Source organism: Oncorhynchus masou, chromosome 21 (genome assembly GCF_036934945.1).
Source record: "Oncorhynchus masou masou isolate Uvic2021 chromosome 21, UVic_Omas_1.1, whole genome shotgun sequence".
Classification (NCBI taxonomy): domain Eukaryota; kingdom Metazoa; phylum Chordata; class Actinopteri; order Salmoniformes; family Salmonidae; genus Oncorhynchus; species Oncorhynchus masou.
In genome coordinates, this window is record NC_088232.1 from 44,794,097 (window position 1) to 44,817,128 (window position 23,032).

The 23,032-nt window shown below is 42.8% G+C and overlaps 1 protein-coding gene across 4 annotated transcripts in view; it reads right to left on the reverse strand.

The window, feature by feature from the left end:
• The window catches only part of LOC135508401 (arf-GAP with SH3 domain, ANK repeat and PH domain-containing protein 2-like), a 106,410-nt gene that overhangs the window by 69,303 nt on the left and 14,075 nt on the right, over positions 1-23,032 (reverse strand). For all 4 annotated transcript variants that reach the window (XM_064928558.1, XM_064928556.1, XM_064928557.1 and 1 more), the window contains exon 2: positions 10,115-10,187. In XM_064928558.1, the coding sequence (XP_064784630.1) occupies positions 10,115-10,187 (73 nt within the window). The remainder of the gene's footprint in view (positions 1-10,114; positions 10,188-23,032) is intronic.

Here is a 23,032-nt window from a genome sequence, read left to right on the forward strand (position 1 = left end):
GCAGTGACACCCCGCCCCAGAAAAGAGCCTTGCTCAGCACAGAGAGAGAAACCATCTATACACTCTTAGCAAGACCCTGTCATACAGCCCAAACACAAAGCGCTGGAAACACCCCACTGTCACAGCCAGCCAGAGTAAATGCTGATGAGCTCCATGCCCGCATCTCATCACAAGGTGTGGGTACTGGCATCAACGACAGGTGTCACACAGACAGTGGGTTGCTCATGTATTGCAGTGCCAGAATGCTATTGTAGTCATGCTGCAGCAATTCTGTGCAAGGTCAGTAAAGTAACGACCAAAAATGACATGAAAGTGCAGGACAAGAGGTACTCCAGGAGAGGTTTGGGAAACACTGGGTTAGATAATAACTACAAATATTTGTGCAGTCAGGCAAGGCAAAACAGGAATGGCATGCACTGATGTGCAAAGGAAGTGGACCTGTAGAGCTGAGGAAGAATGTAGGGCTGAGGAAGACCCCACCACACATATCCAGGCCCATCAACGTCGTCACAGGACGCTTCCACAACCTCCAGACTTTTAGGAACCATGCAGAGTTCACAAGCAATATCAACCTCGGTAATGGCCCCACTATTTCGGATCCAGACAATAGGTCTTCTTCAGCTAAGCTACAGAGCAGATGTAGACAGCAGCAGCAGCAAGGCAGGCCCAAGCCAACATGATTCAGCCCACACGAACACACTGAACACAGCACAACACTAACCTGTAGGAAGAGCACAATGTTTTATGAGGCCTACATCAAATGATCCCCCATACAAGCAGCTACATTCATGGAAGAAACCAAGATCCAAAGTGCTACACAGCTACGGTGTCACGATGTTCGTAATAATGATGATCGGACCAAGGCGCAGCGTGAATAGAGTTCCACATGTTTAATAAAGAAAGTGAAACTTAATACAAAACAAAATAAAGAATAGACGAACCGTGATGACAATGTAGTGCGAACAGGCAACTAAATATAAACAATATCCCATAACCCACAGGTGGAAAAATGCCAGCTGCCTCTAATTGGGAATCATACACAAACACCAACATAGAAAAATAAACCTAGAACCCCACATAGAAATAATAAACTAGACTAAACACCCCTAGTCACGCCCTGACCTACTCTACTGTAGAAAATACATGCTTTCTATGGTCAGGACGTGACATACGGCATGATGCTAGGAAGCTGCATCTAACAGCCAGCACAGCGAAATGAGTCCACAAACGAAACACCATACATCCCAAAAATGTGTAAATGAGCATTTGTACCCAACCTTCACTGGCAACCATCATCATGAAGTGCTTTGAGAGTCTAGTCAAGGATCAGATCACCTCCACCTTACCTGACACCCTAGACCCACTCCAATTTGCTTACCGCCCCAATAGGTCCACAGACTACGCAATCACAACCACACTGCCCTAACCCATCTGGACAAGAGGAATACCTATGTAAGAATGCTGTTCATTGATTACAGCACCAGCATTTAACACCATAGTACCCTCCAAACATGTCATTAAGCTCAAGACCCTGGGTCTCAACCCCGCCCTGTGCAACTGGGTCCTGGACTTCCTGACGAGCCATCTCCAGGTGGTGATGGTAGGAAACAACATCTCCACCCCACTGATCCTCAACACTTGGACCCCACAAGGGTGTGTTCTCAGCCCTCTCCTGTACTCCCTGTTCACCCACGACTGCGTGGCCATGCACGCCTCCAACTCCTCATCAAGTTTGCAGACGACACTACAGTGGTAGGCTTGATTACCAACAACGAGGAGACGGCCTACAGAGAGGAGGTGAGGGCCCTCGGAGTGTGGTCTCAGGAAAATGACCTCACACTCAACGTCAACAAAACAAAGGAGATGATCGTGGACTTCAGGAAACAGCAGAGGGAGCACCCCCCTATCCACATAAGGGACAGAAGTGGAGAAGGTGGAAAGTTAAGTTCATCGGGGTCCACATCACGGGCAAACTGAATTGGTCCACTCACACAGACAGCATGGTGAAGAAGGCACAACAACACCTCTTCAACCTATGGAGACTGAAGAAATGTGGCTTGTCACCAAAAACACTCAAACTTTTACAGATGCACAATCGAGAGCATCCTGTCAGGCTGTATCACCTTTGACTGGTACGGCAACTGCGCCGCCCACAACCGTAAGGCTCTCCAGAGGGTAGTGAGGTCTGCACAACGCATCACCAGGGGCAAACTACCTGCCCTCCAGGACACCTACAGCACCAGATGTCACAGGAAGGCCAAAACGATCATCAAGGACAACAACCACCCGAGCCACTGCCTGTTCACCCCGCTATCATCCAGAAGGCGAGGTCAGTACAAGTGTATCAAAGTGGGAAGCAATAAAGCATGGCAAAGAAAATGAAGTCAATGTCATCACACTCCTGGAGAGCAGAGAACATGTTGTGCAGAACAGAGGCCTGATGGTGCACCCTGACCATCCTTGGTTGGGAGCCAGCCCAGATGGGATCCTTGATGCAACACAGCTCCTTGAGATCAAGTGCCCCTTCAAGAGTTCCACGTCTATGACAGAATTTCCGAGTCAGCCAAATGGTGACATGAAAAGCTTGGATGATGGACAGTACCTAATTCACCCCAACGGAACAGATGGATACTACCTTCAGATGGCTAAAAATGTATTCAAGAAAATAGATTATTATTACAAGTATTGAACATTGTATTGTAAACTCATACTAATCAGAAGTTTGTGGCAATGTATTTTCTTATTCCTTCTTTCAGACACAAGTGACTATGATGTGCCTGGGCCTACAGGGCTGCAAGCTGGTCGTCTGGACACCAAGCGAGCACATAGAAGTGGACATTCCATTTGATAAAGACTACACAGATGCACATGTGCAACAGCTGCAGAAGTTCTACTTTTTTACACAAGCTACCTCGGTTGGCTGATGATATGGCTGAAAAAAGATACTTCTCTGCCCAAAGTACCTGGAGCTCTTTAAGTAAATGGGAGTGAGCAGTAGATTGAATATGCTGGGCAAACACATTTCAATTAGTTTGAGCATGTACCTACACAAACACAGTGTAATGATCTCTCACCAGTTTATTTTTCATAGGACAGAACAAGTTAAAATAGGCATGTTGGTACAGGCAGTTGTGTGAGCTGACAAAACAATGATTTAAAACAAATACAGCTAACAGTTGGAATATAAAAGAATGTCACAAATGCTGACAATGTTTTTGCAGTTCATTAATAGGAATAAAGTGATGTACATTTTTGGAATACGTAAATGATCAGTGCATGTTGTTAGACATGTTGATGATGTTAGAAATTGTGTCTATTTGATAGAAATAAGCTCTCCTCTCAGATTTACAAGAGCTGCACAGATGTTAAGTATGTTGTCAATTTTCGGGACCAAACTAATAGGCATAGTTTGTGAGAGAATCTTGTACACCTTATTGCTTGTTCCACATGGATACGGACATTAGCAATGCATTGTGTGCGAGTGACCTGCTCATTTGTCAACTGGCATTGCTTGCGTGTAAATGCTGATAAGACCAAGCGTACATTCCGTTCCTCTAGCAAGTCCACGGCCCCCCATCACCTCATCTCCAGCACGCAAATGGTCGAGAAACCCTGAGTTCTGTGTTATGAACCTATCGCTACATTTCCCACCATAAGCCTCTGAAATGAACATAACCATTCCTGATGGAGCATTTGCTACTAGATATTTTACAGTATTACTGGCATAGCAGTGACTGTAAGATTCAGTTCTTGAGTACAGATATTTAGCCTTCTGCAAAACACTTTGTGCAATCAATAACAAGAAAAATTATTCTGAAAAACTTGTGGCATCGTAGCCTTTATCATCTCATGAGGCAGCCATGGAATGAGATCCTTGGTGTGCTCAGCAATGACATCTATCCAGAATTTCAATGTTTTACAGACCTGACCGGGTGACCTTTTGAAGCGTCTTGCTAAATCAGCTATTTTTTAATTATTATTATTTTTTTTAAATTTTACCTTCATTTTACTAGGCAAGTCAGTTAAGAACAAATTCTTATTTTCAATGACGGCCTAGGAACAGTGGATTAACTGCCTGTTCAGGGGCAGAACGACAGATTTGTACCTTGTCAGCTCGGGGGTTTGAACTTGCAACCTTTCAGTTACTAGTCCAACGCTCTAAACACTAGGCTACCCTGCCGCTATAACAAAGTTTTGTCTAAGTTTCATTAGTGTCAACAGAATTTGGTCTACAACTGTCATTGTTGATGATGTGGGGGGGCAAAACCTTGAAAGCAAGACACAAGAGTGTTGAATTCTAGTAGTGGAATCCCAGTGTACAGCAGACAGTCTGCATCATCTTTCAATGTAACATCTGCAACAGACAGTGACCTCTCAGGGGCTGGTGCAGTCGTAATGCCACGTGTGATGAGAGGTCCTTTGGAGTAGGTGTGGTCCTCCATTACTGGGTCTGTCTACTGTGTTTGGACATCATGGAAGGTCTTTGAAAAAGGACCTGGCTCCTCAGAAACCTCCACCACACCAGGCTCATCTGCAGGTGATGAGTAGTTGAATATGAATATAGATGATTTGTTGAATATAGATGATTAGTTCATGAGATTAATTGATAAGGATCTGGAAAAGCAAATCCACTAATCAGGGATACGTTTAAAAACATTTTAAACTCCCTGTGCCTTACAGCGTTTATCAGATTATTCTCTACTGCAAATAAGCACTCTAAACCCAGTGGGATACATAGACTAGGTTTAATATTTTCAAAATAAATATTCTGTATCTGTAACAGGGAATGAAATTAACACCTGCCAAATTCAGGTTAATGTTTGCTGTGGCAGGTAAACACTTCAGGTCATGTACCACCATGACAGATCGGTTATTCTTCTATTAGTATTATTATAAATTAAGAATAATCATGGATTAAGGTTCCACAATATGTACCATATTTCTAATGTCAGGTAGCCTCCCACTGACTCGGTGTTCACAATTATTAAGCGTTTAACATAGATTTCATAAAGTGGTGGATTTAAAAAAAAAAGGTGGCTGGTAGAAATGAAAGAGATTAATTTCAGACCCTGACTAGAAGCTATCGTAGTCAGATTCTAGCAACAAAAACTGAAGACAAACACGCGATATCAAAACTAGTCGACATACCTGTTCTTGTGACATGTCTGTCAACCCTCCCGCTGAGGCGGTGTCTCTTCTCTGGTGGCCTCTCATAACCCAGAAAGAGCGTTGGGTGTGGGTTACCCTGCGTTGACATCTTATCAACAAAGTGGAATGAGCAAACAAAACTTTTGGAAGCTTTTTTAAGTTTACGTTTTTGAGCCAATTTCTTTACGCTTCGTCGTCATTTGGGAGGCAATGGAAACTGTACCATCTCTGACAAGAACATTCAGATGTATTTTTTGTTTTTTTGTCAAAGCCCTCCAATTTAAGCCAATCACTAAGTTGTGTCTGGTTGTATGTACAACCACGAACAGTGCCTGTTGTCACCGGCTCCGTAACATTTCAACATCTAGCAAGTGAATATCTGATTATTGCTTATCCCAGTTGGCCAGCTTCTAAAACCAAAAACACCGCCGGGCCAAACTCAGTAACCCATAATCATTTCCCCAGTAACCTCCCCAGGACACTTGTGGATAAAACAAAATATAAAAAAGTACAAAATGATTACACCGCTACATATCTACAATACAAAATGATTACACCGCTACATATCTACAATACAAAATGATTACACCGCTACATATCTACAATACAAAATGATTACACCGCTACATATCTACAATACAAAATGATTACACCGCTACATATCTACAATACAAAATGATTACACCGCTACATATCTACAATACAAAATGATTACACCGCTACATATCTACAATACAAAATGATTACACCACTACATATCTACAATACAAAATGATTACACCGCTACATATCTACAATACAAAATGATTACACCACTACATATCTACAATACAAAATGATTACACCACTACATATCTACAATACAAAATGATTACACCGCTACATATCTACAATACAAAATGATTACACCGCTACATATCTACAATACAAAATGATTACACCGCTACATATCTACAATACAAAATGCATAACCCCACCATATAACAATATGACAATGATCGTGTGTAGAGTGTGTGTGTGTGTGTGTGTGTGTGTGTGTGTGTGTGTGTGTGTGTGTGTGTGTGTGTGTGTGTGTGTGTGTGTGTGTGTGTGTGTGTCTCTTCCCAGTCCCCGCTGTTCTATAACTTGTATTTCTATCTGTTTTCTGAATCTGATTCTACAGGCCCCTACTCCACTACCACATATCTACAACACAATCCATGTGTACCTGTGTGTATAGTGCGTATGTTATCACGTGTGTATATGCATCAAATTACATTTTATTAGTCACATGTGCCGAATACAACAGGTGTAGACCTTAGTGAAATGCTGAATACAACAGGTGTAGACCTTAGTGAAATGCTGAATACAACAGGTGTAGACCTTAGTGAAATGCTGAATACAACAGGTTACACAGGTGTAGACCTTAGTGAAATGCTGAATACAACAGGTGTAGACCTTAGTGAAATGCTGAATACAACAGGTGTAGACCTTAGTGAAATGCTGAATACAACAGGTGTAGACCTTAGTGAAATGCAGAATACAACAGGTGTAGACCTTAGTGAAATGCAGAATACAACAGGTGTAGACCTTAGTGAAATGAATACAACAGGTGTAGACCTTAGTGAAATGCAGAATACAACAGGTGTAGACCTTAGTGAAATGCAGAATACAACAGGTGTAGACCTTAGTGAAATGCAGAATACAACAGGTGTAGACCTTAGTGAAATGCAGAATACAACAGGTGTAGACCTTAGTGAAATGCAGAATACAACAGGTGTAGACCTTAGTGAAATGCTGAATACAACAGGTGTAGACCTTAGTGAAATGCTGAATACAACAGGTGTAGACCTTAGTGAAATGCTGAATACAACAGGTGTAGACCTTAGTGAAATGCTGAATACAACAGGTGTAGACCTTAGTGAAATGCTGACAACAGGTGTAGACCTTAGTGAAATGCTGAATACAACAGGTGTAGACCTTAGTGAAATGCTGAATACAACAGGTGTAGACCTTAGTGAAATGCTGAATACAACAGGTGTAGACCTTAGTGAAATGCTGAATACAACAGGTGTAGACCTTAGTGAAATGCTGAATACAACAGGTGTAGACCTTAGTGAAATGCTGAATACAACAGGTGTAGACCTTAGTGAAATGCTGAATACAACAGGTGTAGACCTTAGTGAAATGCTGAATACAACAGGTGTAGACCTTAGTGAAATGCTGAATACAACAGGTGTAGACCTTAGTGAAATGCTGAATACAACAACCAGCTGTACAACAGGTAGACCTTAGTGAAATGCTGAATACAACAGGTGTAGACCTTAGTGAAATGCTGAATACAACAGGTGTAGACCTTAGTGAAATGCTGAATACAACAGGTGTAGACCTTAGTGAAATGCTGAATACAACAGGTGTAGACCTTAGTGAAATGCAGAATACAACAGGTGTAGACCTTAGTGAAATGCTGAATACAACAGGTGTAGACCTTAGTGAAATGCTTACTTACAAGCCCCTAACCAACAACGCAGTTTAAAAAAATATAAATAAGAAATAAAAGTAACAAGCATGTGTCTGTGCCTATGTCTGTGTTGCTTCACAGTCCCCGCTGTTCCATAAGGTGTATTTCTATCTATTTTCTAAATCTGATTCTACTGCTTGCATCAATTACCTGATGTGGATTATACTTCCATGTAGTCATGGCTCTATGTAGTACTGTGCACTTGGGGACTGAGAAGAGACCTCTGGAGGCATGTCTTGTGGGGTATGCATGGGTGTCCGAGCTGTGTGCTAGTAGTTTAAATAGACAGCTCGGTGCATTACAAAAAGTAGTGATGAACTCAATCTCTCCACCACTTAAGAGAGCCATAAGAGATTTACATGCATATTATTAATGTTAGCTCTCTGTCTCTCTCTTGCTCTGTGCTGCCCTGTTCTGAGCCAATTGTAATTTTCCTAAGTCCCTCTTTGTGGCACCTGACCACACTACTGAACAGTAGTCCAAGTGCAACAAAACCAGGGCCTGTAGGACCTGCCTTGTTGATAGTGTTGTTAAAAAGGCAGAGCAGTCCTTTATTATGGACAGACTTCTCCCCATCTTAGCTACTGTTGTATCAATATGTTTTGACCATGACAGTTCACAACCCAGGGTTACTCCAAGCAGTTTGACCACCTCAACTTTCTCAATTTCCACAGTGTTCACTCATATACAATATATTAGGCCCAGCCTTTGGAACGTTGGTTTTCCTAGATATGGCTACATTCGGGAAGTATTCAGACCCGTTGAACTTTGACCTTTTCCACATTTTGTTAGGTTACAGCCTTATTCTAAAATTTGAATAAATATTTTTTTTCCCCCTCATCAATGGACAGGTTTTGACATTTTTGCAAATGTATTATAAAAATAAATACAAATATTCAGACCCTTTCCTACGAGACTCAAAATTGAGCTAAGGTGCATCCTGTTTCCATTGATCATCCTTGAGATGTTTCTACAACTTGATTGCAGTCCACGTGTGCTAAATTCAATTGATTGCCTTTCCAAATCCTGTCCACACACCTGTCTATATAAGGTCCCACAGTTGACAGTGCATGTCAGAGCAAAAACCAAGCCATGAGGTCGAAGGAATTGTCCGAAGAGCTCCGAGACAGGATTGTGTCCAGGCACAGATCTGGGGAAGGGTACCAAAAAATGTCTGCAGCATTGAAGGTCCCAAAGAACACAGTGGCCTCCATCATTCTTAAATGGAAAAAGTTTGTAACCACCAAGACTCTTCCTAGAGCTGGCCGCCCAGCCAAACTGAGCAATCGGGTGAGAAGGGCCTTGGTCAGGGAGGTGACCAAGAACCCGATGGTTACTGACACAGCTCCAGAGTTCCTCTGTGGAGATGGGAGAACCTTCCAAAAGGACAACCATCTCTGCAACACTCCATCAATCAGGCCTTTATGGTAGAGTGGCTAGACGGAAGCCACTCCTCAGTAAAAACCACATGACAGCCCGCTTGGAGTTTGCCAAAAGGCACCTAAAGTCTCTCAGACCACAAGAAACAAGATTCTCTGGTCTGATGAAACCAAGATTGAACTCTTTGGCCTGAATGCCAAGTGTTACGTCTGGAAGAAACCTGGCACCAACCCTATGGTGAAGCATGGTGGTGGCAGCGTCATGCTGTGGGGATGTTTTTCAGTGGCAGGGACTGGGAGACTAGTCAGGATTGGGGCAAAGATGAACGAAGCAAAGTATAGAGAGCCTTGATGAAAGACTGAGGCGAAGGTTTGCCTTCCAACATGACAACGACCCTAAGCACACAACAAAGACAACGCATGAGTGGCTTCGGAACAAGTCTCTGAATGTCCTTGAGTGGCCCAGCCAAAGCCCGGACTTGAATCCGAAAGAACATCTCTGGAGAGACCTGAAAATGGCAGTGCAGCAACGCTCCCCATCCAACCTGACAGAGCTTGAAACGATCTGCAGAGAAGAATTGGAGAAACTCCCCAAATACAGGTGTGCCAAGCTTATAGTGTCATACCCAAGAAGACTCAAGGCTGTAATCTCTGCCAAAGATGCTTCAACAAAGTACTGAGTAAAGGGTCTGAATACTTAAGTAAATGTGACAGTTTTTTGTTGTTGGTACATTTGCAAACATTTCTAAAAAAACATTTTTGCATTGTCATTATGGGGGTATTGTATAGATTGATTAGGGGGGAAAATCCTATTAAATACATTTTAGAATAAGGCTGTAATGTAACAAAATGTGTAAAAAGTTAAGGAGTCTGAATACTTTCCGAATGCACTAGCTTTTTGGCTTTCTAAAATGATCGTCACAGGTGGCTCTGAACCCTGACCCTTCATTAGGTGAACCTTTTGGTCACTCAGACCCTGACAGCTTTAACCAAAGGTAGCATTAACCGCTAACCCTTGTCAACCTCCAGCCCATAGAGAGAGGTATGGTGTTTTAACTGTAAATGAGCATAAACCTCTCTCACTCACCCAGACCTGAGGTGTAGATGGCCTTGACGGACTTCTTCATCTTGTACAGCACACTGCGGTCCACATCCAGCGCCTGGAGGGAGGAAAGGAGAGAGAGAGAGAAAGAGGGAAGAGTGAAAAGGGGAGGAAGGAAGTCCAGTTCTTGTCAGTTCAAAATCACAATCAAATCCATATGGCACACAAACTGTAGCATTGATTTTGCCTTGCTTGAATTACTTCCAAGGGAAATATTGGATGGCAGTAATGTTGTGAGCTCTGAGGTACTTTTGCATCCTGATTAAGTGATTAAAGGATGGAGGGTTTCTCTTATCTCTGGCATTGATAGCGGTCCTCTTGCCAAAGGCCATGTGGACACATGGAAAGGGGATACCTACTCAGTTGCACAACTGAATGGATTCAATCAAAATGTGTCTTCCCCATTTAACCGAACCCCTCTGAATCTAAGCGCCTGGGGAGCAGATGTTGTAGGAGGTTAACTGCCTTGCTCAAGGGCAGATTTTTCCACCTTACCGGCTCAGGGATCCGAACCAACAACCTTTCGGTTACTGGCCCAACGCTCTTAACAGCTATGCTACCTGCCGCCCCACAGGTGTGTGTGTGTTTGGGAGTGCATATCAGTTTGACTTTTGGTAGCAGGTGTATGTGACTTGCATCTGTTTGTGTGTGAGACGAGGCAAGGCACAGCCTCCTGTCTGTCTGCAGGTGATTTATTATTCAAGACGATACTATAAATAGATCCAACTGATCTCCAGTCTGGTGGAAGAGGGGAGAGGGAAGGAAGTAAGGAGAGAGAGGAGTGCAGGAGGAATCCATACAGACCACAGGAGGCCTGTTCAGATCGAGGACCAGTTCAGCTATGGAGGTAGGTCAGGCTGATGCTGTCTCCCACAAATGAGAAGCCTATTCTATAATTTCTATTTATTTTATTTCACCTTTATTTAACCAGGTAGGCTAGTTGCGAACAAGTTCTCACTTACAACTGTGACCTGGCAAAGATAAAGCAAAGCAGTACGACACAAACAACAACACATACAGTGCCTTGCGAAAGTATTCGGCCCCCTTGAACTTTGCAACCTTTTTCCACATTTCAGGCTTCAAACATAAAGATACAAAACTGTATTTTTTTGTGAAGAATCAACAACAAGTGGGACACAATTATGAAGTGGAACGACATTTATTTGATATTTCAAACTTCTTTAACAAATCAAAAACTGAAACATTGGGCGTGCAAAATTATTCATATATCTTTAGGTTTGAAGCCTGAAATGTGGCAAAAGGTCTCAAAGTTCAAGGGGGCCGAATACTTTCGCAATGCACTGTAGTTACACATGGAATAAACAAACATACAGTCAATAACACAATTTTTTTTAAGTATATATACAGTGTGTGCAAATGAGGTAAGATAAGGGAAGTAAGGCAATAAATAGGCCATAGTGGCGAAATAATTACAATTTAGCAATTAAACACTGGAGTGATAGATGTGCAGAAGATGAATGTGCAAGTAGAGATACTAGATACTATGAGATGTACTGTATGCACACACACACACACACACACACACACACACACACACACAAGTGCAGAGCGATGAACCAAAATGTTGGTAATTTTTCTTTTTTTAAACTACCAATTGATTAACTTAGGTTCAACTACTTGAATTCCACTTCGGTTTTTTTCTTCTTCTGTGAGCTCAATGCACAGAGTCTCGAGAGATCAAACAATTCAGGCATGATCTGATATGTATTAGGGAGTTGTAGTTTCCAACAGGCCAATGTTCTACACAATTTACTGACGAAAACGTGGTAATTAACTACAATGACCATAATCCATTGTACGGCTACTGTACTTGCCCAGTCTGTTTCTTTCACGCCTGCTATTATTTCATTAATGATATAAAGTAATCAAATAAATCAAATTTGATATATTTTATTACAGTAAAGTACTGTGAATAAGTGATGGTGAATATGACAAGCAGTCATGGACAGTCACTTCCATCATGGGACTTTCATTAATTGTTTTATTTTGTGTTGTTATAGCACTCAACCCACATAATGCATAGTGCATTTCATGTTTAAAAAAAATGTCATTCGAAACCAAAATCATTATGATTATTTTGTATAAATCGAACTGAAACCAAAAAGCACTAATCGCTCAGCACTACAAAGCATGCACAGAAATCAACTCACAAAGCTAACACACAAGCTAATTGCCTCACACACACGAATGCACTTACATTACACATACACACGATGTCTGACTCCAGCTGAGACAATGTACCACTGTACTAAGAAACCGACCGATGATTAGAGGGTCCCCGGGGATTGGTTTTGTGCTTCATTAAGTAGGTCCACCCGGCGCCACTCTGCCCTTGTTCCCAATCTCACGGCATTCAACAGATCATCATCTTTGCCTCAGTCTGAATCTACTAAGACTGCAAAATAACCCAGGCAAAGAAGCTACGTTCAGTTTCCACAGATAAACATCAACAGTATTCCCCGCACTACACTGCTAGCCATGAGAGAGAATAACTAGGCCTGAATCAGTGTTATGTTAAAAAAGGCTCTGTGACGTTTTACATCCAGAATGTCATTCAGTATCTCCCAGTACTCAGGCCCGGGAAGTGCTCTGTGCTCCGTTTTTGCTGGTTTTGTATTTTATGGAGTGGGCAAAAGCTGACGATGTGTTTATTCACATTTTTCAGCGGGGGCTTCTTACCGACACAAGAAAGGCCACCTACAGTACCAGTCAAAGTTTGGACACACCTACTCATTCAAGTTTTTATTTTTTACGATGTTCTACATTGTAGAATAATAGTGAATACCTCAAAACTATGTAATTACACATATTGAATCATGTAGTCACCAAAAAAAGTGTTACACAAATCAAAATATATTTTATATTTGAGATTCTTCGAAGTAGCCACCGTTAGCATTGATGACAGCTTTGCACACTCTTGGCATTCTCTCAACCAGCTTCACCTGGAATGCTTTTCCAGCCGTCTTGAAGGAGTCCCCACATATGGTGCGCACTTGTTGGCTGCCTTTCCTTCACTCCGCGGTCCAACTCATCCCAAACCATCTCAATTGGGTTGAGGTTGGGTGATTGTGGAGGCCAGGTCATCTGATGCAGCACTCAATCACTCCCCTTCTTGGTCAATTAGCCCTTACACAGGCTGGAGGTGTTCTTTGGGTCATTGTCCTGTTGAAAAACAAATGATAGTCCCACTAAGCGCAAACCAGATGGGATGGCGTATTGCTGCAGAATGCTGTGGTAGCCATGCTGGTTAAGTGTGCCTTGAATTCTAAATAAATCCCTGACGGTGTGGGGTGCTTTGCTGTTGACACTATCACACCTCCATGCTTCATGGTGGGAACCACATTTGCAGAGATCATCCATTCACCTACTCTGTCTCACAAAGATACGGCGGTTGGAACCAAAAATCTCACATTTGGACTCATCAGACCAAAAGGACAGATTTCCACTGGTCTAATGTCCATTGCTCGTGTTTCTTGGCCCAAGCAAGAGAGCTGCGTCTTACCTAAACTTGACCTCTGAGATCTGGCCAATGGAGGCAGTGCAGCGGCAATACCCCGAGTTATGATACCACTGGGCCTACTGCGTGAGACCTTACTGACTATCAATCCACATCCCACTTCTGGATGTTTCCCTACAATAACCCTCTCGGTCAGGAGACAATCCACATCCCACTTCTGGATGTTTCCCTACAATAACCCTCTCTGACAGGAGAAAAAAAACCTCTCCCATAAGTACTCATCAAACAGTCATTTTGATCGTGGCTTTTAATCCTGTTTTCTCCAGAAGAGAGAAAAGCAATTAACACAAAATCTAAAAACTTCATAATAGCTGAACACAATTACTCATCATGAGACGCTAACAAGATCTCCACCTGAGTATTCCCATTTAATCCTAGCTCCCTATCCACCAGCTGAGTCACACAACACAGGCCGCCTAAGATTCTCCCATGACAGCCTACAAGCATTTACCACACAACATTCACTGCAAATGCTGCAGCCTGCTGACTGTGTCAGTCAGGGGCTAGCCATCCTTTGCAGCAATTGCAGTTGTCAAACAAACATCCAAAGACCATGGATATAGATGGAGTTATCCTAACCACCCTTCTTAAGATGCAGCTTTGTTTGAACAATTTGGTCCCAAGAGTCTCCCATTGACCATTCTACTGTAAAAAATGAATCATTAGCCAGTCCCAGTCTAGTGTAAAATATGACTTGCATAAAACACAATATTATTAGCTCCAGAGACCATCTGGATTCATAGACCAAAACAAAGTCCAGAACCCACACATAATGAAACTCTGGTTTTAAACCACACTGGAGGTATTGTTCAAAGCAAGCTATGAAACAGAATACAGGTCACAATATAGGTGAATCCCCTTTAAAAGTGGAACCTGAGATGCAGAGTTGTGAAATGTTTTTCTCCATCCAATATCACCTTTAGCTCAAACACTCTCCTTCTATCCTTGGTCTGGATATCTGCTTATGTAAGTAGATATTTCAATTAGTCTTGTGAGGGTGCAGGGCTTTCCAAACTCGGTCCTCGGGACCCCAAGTGGTGCACGTTTTGGTTTTTGACCTAGCACTACACAGCTGATTCAAATAATCAACTAATCATCAAGATGAAAGCTTGATGATTAGTTGATTATTTGAATCAGCTGTGTAGTGTTAGGGCAAAAACTCAAATATGCACCCCTTGGGGTCTCGTGGACCGAGTTTGGGAAACATTGGTATAGTGATAATGCCCTAAACCAGGGTTCTCCAACCCAGTTCCTGGACAGCTACCGTCCTGCAGGTTCAGTCCAACCCCAGTCTAGGTGTTCTAGATTAGGGTTGGAGCAAAAAAAATACAGAACGGTTACTCTCCAGGACCAGGGTTGAAGAGCCCTGTCCTAAACGCATTTCTGCTGACATCATCCCTCCCTAAGTATGCAGCAACTGTGGGACGTGTAATATCCAGAATGGATCTCCAAAGATTTTTAGTTTCCTCTCTACTTGAGGATGATTCCACTAAGCAGTGACAGAGTTCTTTAACCCAGGACACAGATATAAATCTATCTGTAGCTTTATGTTGCCCAGATCCAGGGTTTTATTACCTATGTCAATTAGGCAGTCTGAACACACAGAGCTTCCGCAGCAGTCAGTCAGTGGAGTCTTAGCTTTGCCCTATAGCTGCAATATCAAAGTGTTGTTTGATTGAAGCCATAGACATGGTTGGCAGAGGTAGGCAATCAACACAGCAAGGGAGGCCCCATAGGAGAGATAAATTATACAAGCCCCTACAACAACTTGCGAGGTCTGGCAGCCAAGGTAGAAATGTGCCGACTAAATCACAGTGGTGTGATGGGTTCAGATTCAGCAGACTACTAAGAGTAGCTGTCCTCTCTGGCAAGAAGGTTGCCAGCTTTCTGGATAGGCACAAACCAAATGGACGGATGATTTAGAACGTTGGAGAACATACCACTTCTGGCTTTCTCCACGTGTTTTCACTGAAGGCAGCCAAGTCAACAATATGTTTGAGATAAAGGCTCTCTCGCACCTACAGGGATGTACTGTGAAACACTAAGAAGATCATACCTACCTAGTTCATCCACAAAGCTAGGAGGCAAGTGTGATATTGATACACCGTTTGTGTTTTAAACTGCACATCAGAACGCTGTTTGAAGCTCACTGAAAGCTTTTACGAAAAGCATGATCAAGGCAGGAGCTGGAGGATTAGCCAGTTTGCTAGAATCTTGATAATTGCTCAACACATCTGACACATTTTGTAACACATCAATTTTGTAGAATCATTTGAAGCTGGAGCGTCAAAGATGGTCTGTTGACAACCACATAAAATCAATGCTAAATCGGTCATGAACAACATGTAGCATACTTGCTAAATTACTCCATCTTCAAATCAATCTCACTGACAAATTATTTATTTAGCTAGGCAAGTCAGTTAAGAACAAATTCTTATTTACAATGACGGCTTACCCCGGCCAAAGCTCCAGTATGAGCATTTATATCGACAGCAATGCTTTGATCAACCCGAGGTCCATTGAAAATGCCTTCACATTTACAAAACTCACATGGCCCATCAAGCAGCATCACACCTCAGCAGACACTTTCAATCTGGAGAGAGTGCTCCGTCAGGAAATTGGGCATGTGCACAGGGACAGACGGAGACATAATCCAAGTGCAGCTGAACACAATACAGCCCTCAATCACTCTCACACATTCACTCTTTCCTCACTGAGGCAGTCTTTCCTCACTGAGGCAGTCTTTCCTCACTGAGGCATTCATAATTCCAACCAATGACAAATCGGAGTTCACCAAGAAAGGGTCCACTCTTTTGTATGTTCTGCCGTTTGAAGCAGCAGTTTTTAAAAGTAGAGGTTTTTAACCCAATGAGCAGAGAACAAGAAGGGATTTTCACCACTGGCCACTGTACTGTAGCATGATAGGACACTGCTTTGCCTTCGAATCTGTTCCAAGATAACACATTCACGCAAACTCAGAATGTTTCACAGAGGATAAACAAAGTATTTCTTGGGGATTTGAATTCCCTTGCTGGTTCTGACAATGCCCTTGCTTCAGTTGAGAAGATCGAATGAAATAATGAGTCTTAATGCATGACATCAGGCTCCATCTGGCTCTCTCCAACCTGAGCACGCAGGGTCATGACCGAACGATTGAGTCACATTATACTTCCCAGGACACAGAGAGGGCTAAGGTTTCAAAGCTCCTTGTCAATTTAGATAGATTCCCTCTAAATTTAAAATGCATTATCATCAGGAAACAGCCGGCCCGGAGTCAGATGACAAATAGGGTGGGCTACAACATCTAGATGTTGCCATGTAACTTCACAGAGAGAAGTATTTTGAGTTGAGCAGAAATGTATCTATTATACAAAAAATAGATGGCAATAACAGATTTCTGAATTAGTTCACCAGTTATTAGCATAACTAGCAATATTAGCTATCGTAAAAATGTTTTGCCAATGGACAAAATTGGGTTCTTACTAGTGGATTTATTACCTTGCAATTACACTAACACTTCTTGAACACCTATAAAATCCTTGTACGATCTAATTGGCTATAAAATGATACGAAAACGACGAGCAAAGACCTTATTTTAAGGCTTTACAATTCAATCCATGACCATGTTGGAATCCTCTTTCCTCCAAACCACACTAACAACCTCTCTGGCTCCACTACCATCCCACTTCCCCCTGGCTGTCAGTGTCATGACTGAAGAAAAATGCCAATTCCTGCCAGACAGGCATTAACCCCAGAATGGCTGACCAACACAGACCCCACATCTGCTGTCTGGGCCTGGCATAAGATATGAGCTGAGTTGGCGAGGCCTAATACCTAAAGCACTTGCACTAGATTATCCACGGTCTCCCAAAACCATCTACATTATCCACGGTCTCCCAAAACCCTCTACATTATCCATGGTCTCCCAAAACCCTCCACATTATCCACGGTCTCCCAAAACCCTCTACATTATCCACGGTCTCCCAAAACCGTCTACATTATCCACAGTCTCCCAAACAAAAACATGTAGAGAAATTAGCTGGGGAGGGTCATTCCTATTTCATGAGCTTTTTATAGAGCATCCATTTTACAGTCTCTTTGTGGGTTTGGAGTAGATTTTAACCTCCCTTTCTCCTTCTACTGTATGTGAAACGAATGAGGGTGGAAGTCTTGGAATAACAACAGTGTAATGTTTTAAGTAGTTTTCCTGAAATAGATTTGTATTTTTAGGTTACGCTATCATCACATTGGCTAGAGACTAGTTTTGTTTTGTAACAAAAAAATAGCCTCCCTGTGAAAACACACAGAAAGGTATTTTATGTCCACTGTTTCCAATGCCATCGTAAGGCCAGGGGAGAAGGAATTGGGCAAGATGAGTCAAAAGAGCAGATGTTTCAGTGAATAAGGGACACGAGAAAAAGATATGTTGACAATCTGGGAACTTGTGCTTTCCCTCCCTGAGACGAAGGGCAATCAAAATGCCAGGATTAGATTAGTTCCTTGGAATAAAAGGCATTCCTTGATGATTGCATAATGTATAGTGACAGGGGCGAACCTACCTCATTGTTCTTTTCACAGTACTATTTGATGATGGCATGTCTAGTGGCTTGGACCCCAGCACACTTCAACCAGACCCCCACTACCACAGACTCCCACTCAGAGAAAACAAAGCAGTCGTGTCTGAACTGCTGAGGAAAATGGGAGGGACACCCACAAAACACGCCTGGTTCCCGTCTGGTATCACACACAAAAAATCCCCTAATGCTGGAGTCATACAAGGAAACAGTCAGTGACGTGAGTTGAAACTTCACCAAGAAAGGGGGCAGTCTGGGGTAATTATCTAATTCATTGGGGGTACTGGGAGGGGGACTTTGATTCTAATCCAATTTCTATAGATGTTATAGTTAGAGCAACCAAACACCCTGAAAAGAAAGAAAGGACTGCTGTGGCATCAGTGTTTCTTCCTTAGGGTTTATTCTACACCACCCTGGTTTGTAAATGGCGTACAGTTATTACTGGATTGTGGGCCTCATTCACTAGGCCTATATTTCTGAGAAATGTAGCAAGATTGGGGGTGGGTGATTAAACAAGGCAGAGCGGAGTCTGGGTAATGAAGTCTATATGTGCAGCTACAGCCGTGGGGAGACCCTCCCGACACAGAGCATGTGATATAGCTGTAGATGCGCTGGGAAAGTGGCAACTCATTTAAAAACATCCCCCTTCTATAGCTTCCTGGCTGAAGTGCACGGTTGCGAGTGCATCCTGACAGCAGGTAGGAGACGAGAGGAGCTGCCTTGTGGTAAAGCTATTCAGAGCTGTCATTTAACTGAACTGAAATAATAAATTAACATCGAACGACTCAGAGCAGTAAACGTGCCTGAAAAGAAGAGCACAGAGAATTAATAAAACAGCACAGCCTACTTCAATGTCCATTTCTGTGCGCTTCACTGCCTCAGGCCTATGCACTCACGATTTGGGTGAGAAATAAAAAGGGAAAAACCCTTTCAAGCACAACTTTAAGCAATTTGGAGCAACTGAGTAAATATCTGAACAGGTCCATTGCGCCATTAAGGGGACCATGAACAAGCTGTAGTTCCAGTGTTTGACACAGAACAGTAATGTATGCAGTTAGCCTGAGGGAGTGGGAAAGTCAGCCGGCGCAAAGAGTCAGCGTCTTCACTGGGCATATTATGGTCAGTGGGAGTGTCCTGAGAGCCATGCAGATGAAGGTTAGCAGAGTGAGGAGAACACACAGCTCTCTCTCTACCGATGTCACAAGACCCCGCAGCTTCTGACCAATGAGTGAGTCAAGTGCACACACACACACACACAATAAACACTCTCTGAAGTCCACTCTCAATTGCACTGTGAAACAGGAGTTTGATGTGTAAGCAGGACTAATGTAAAGTACTTTTTGTTTCTTACTTTAGTTTATTAAAATGTATGTATTATTTTAGCAAATACTTTCGTACTTAAAATTCTGCATTGTTGGTTAAGGGCTTGTAATTAAGCATTTCACGGTAAGTATTAGTATTGTTGTATTAGGCGCAAGTCACAAATACAATTTGATACCTGCAACAATAAACACAACATGTCCATTAAAAAACACCCGACAAGGTAGACAAAATGGTAAACTGAGAATCAGTGTACCAGCTTACATTGACAACCAGCTTCTTCCTCAAGGCCATCAGACTGTTAAACAGCCATCACTAACAGAGAGGCTGCTTCCTACAGACTCAAATCATTGGCCACTTTAATAAATGGATGACTAGACACTTTAAATAATGCCACTTTAACAATGTTCACATATCTTACACATCTCAAATGTATATACTGTTTTTTTATACCATCTATTGTACCGCTCGGTCATCACTCAACCATATATTTATAAACTCAGCAAAAAAATAACAGTCAGTATCTGGTGTGGCCACCAGCTGCATTAAGTACTGCAGTGCATCTCCTCCTCATGGACTGCACCAGATTCGCCAGTTCTTGCTGTGAGATGTTACCCCACTCTTCCACCAAGGCATCTGCAAGTTCCCAGACATTTCTGTGAGGAATGGCCCTAGCCCTCACCCTCCGATCCAACAGGTCCCAGATGTGCTCAATGGGATTGAGATCTGGGCTCTTCGCTGGCCATGGCAGAACACTGACATTCCTGTCTTGCAGAAAATCACGCACAGAACGAGCAGTATGGCTGGTAGCATGTCATGCTGGAGGGTCATGTCAGGATGAGGCTGCAGGAAGGGTACCACATGAGGGAGGAGGATGTCTTCCCTGTAACGCACAGCATTGAGACTGCCTGCAATGACAACAAGCTCAGTCCAATGATGCTGTGACACACCGCCACAGACCATGACGGACCCTCCAAATCGATCCCGCTCCAGAGTACAGGCCTCAGTGTAACACTCATTCCTTCGACGATAAACGCGAATCCGACTATCACCCCTGGTGAGACAAAACCGCGATTTGTCAGTGAAGAGTGGCAGCGTAGCCTAGTGGATAGAGCATTGGACTAGTAACCGAAAGGTTGCAAATTAAAATCCCCGGGCTGACAAGATACAAATCTGTCGTTCTATCCCTGAACAAGGCAACAAGGCGCCCTCTGGTCCTAGGCGGTCATTGAAAATAAGAATTTGTTCTTAACTGACTTGCCTAGGTAAAAAAATAGCACTTTTTGCCAGTCCTGTCTGGTCCAGCGACGGTGGGTTTGTGCCCATAAGTGACGTCTGGTGAGGACCTAGTTTACAACAGGCCTACAAGCCCTTAGTCCAGCTTCTCTCAGTCTATTGCGGACAGTCTGAGCACTGATGGAGGGATTGTGCATTCCTGGTTGCCATCCTGTACTTATCCAGCAGGTGTGATGTTCAAATGTACTGATCCTGTGCAGGTGTTGTTACTTATGGTCTGCCACTGCGAGAACGATCAGCTGGCCGTCTTGTCTCCCTGTAGCGCCGTCTTAGGCGTCTCACAGTACGGACATTGCAATTTATTGCCCTGGCCACATCTGCCTAAGGCACGCAGATGAGCAGGGACCCTGGGCATCTTTCTTTTGGTGTTTTTCAGAGTCAGTAGAAAGTTAGTGTCCACAACTGTGACCTTAATTGCCTACCTGTCTGTAAGCTGTTAGTGTCTTAACGACCATTCCATAAGTGCATGTTTATTAATTGCTTATGGTTCTTTGAACAAGCATGGGATACAGTGTTTTAACCCTTTACAATGAAGATCTAAGTTATTATACCGGGTCCTGCGTTTATGTACATATTCTTATTCCATCCCTTTAGATGTGGGTGTATTAGGTAGTTGCGGAATTGTTAGATTAATGTTAGCTATTACTGCACTGTCGGAACTAGAAGCACAAGCATTTCTCTACACACACATTAACATCTGCTAACCATGTGTATGTGACCAATCAAATTTGATATGGTAAAGACTTTCACTTAAAAAAAGAAAACTGTCCAAACACAACTCATAGGCGTTTGATGCTTTACTACTCACTGGTGAAAACTACAAAAGGGAAATCCTTAGACCTGGACAGTCACCACCTGCCAGCAATAATCCTCACACTTTGGTGAGGACATAAAACAGAGTTACTAAAACCTGCAAAGAAAAACACTGGTTCGAAATAGAAAGCCAGGCAGTGCCGAATCCCTGGTTTAGGGCTGGGCAATATATCAATTGAATTTGATTATTTAGAATGTATGTTTTTGCACGATATTCCAAATGCCTTTATTGCAATAATCAAGTTATGAGTGTTTATGTCTGCTTGTTCGCATGTTGTCATTTTGGTCTCGTCTCCTTCTGTGCTGTGCACACCTTCCCATTTACACCAGAGATCTGACGAGATGCACATGTCTCCGCCATAACAACAGGAGTCTACCCAAAAGACAGGAAAACAGGCAACAAGATAAGGGTCCAAATTAAGCCCACAGAAATGCATTGGGCTCTGTATCAGCAACCATCACTCCTGTGTTCCAATGGCACGTTGTGTTAGCTAATCCAAGTTTATCATTTTCAAAGGCTAATTGATCATTAGAAAACCATTTTGCAATTATGTTAGCACAGCTGAAAACTGTTGTGCTGATTAAAGAAGCAATACAACTGGCCTTCTTTAGACTAGTGGAGTATCTGCAGCATCAGCATTTGTGGGTTCGATTACAGGCTCAAAATGGCCAGAAACAAAGAACTTTCTTCTGAAACTCGTCAGTCTTTTCCATGAGAGACATTGCCAAGAAACTGAAGATCTCATACAACGCGGTGTGTTACTCCCTTCACAGAACAGTGCAAACTGGCCCTAACCAGAATAGAAAGAGGAGTGGGAGGCCCCGGTGCACAACTGAGCAAGAGGACAAGTACATTAGAGTGAATTGCCCATATGTTTGAAAAAATTGAGATATGATTTTTAGGCCATATTGCCCAGCCCTACTCTGGTGTAGCTATAGGCTACATCAATGGATGGCTCCATTTGTGTCTGGAGAAACCACTTGCCAATTGAATGACCCTCTGCCCTGAAATTGACCACTTCAAATACATTTTCCCTTCCTTTGTTGTCAATCGGGTGTCATATGGACACTTTGTCACATGAGGACCAACATTCCTCTCCGCAGATTGTCAACGATGGTTGAATAAACCAAACTTTCAAATTTGTCTTTGGGTTGGGGTTTGGGTGCAAGATGATTCTCAGATTTCATTTCAGCAACCACTGCCTGTGAACACTGGACAAGATGTGGCATGCCTGGAAAGCAGAGGGAATTGGGATTTTGAACACTTAGTGGCTATTTGAGACCGTGTGAGAAGAGCTGTTCCTCTCAACATTACCAATTTACAGGGAACAATTGAAAAGATACAGTGCCTTCAGAAAGTTT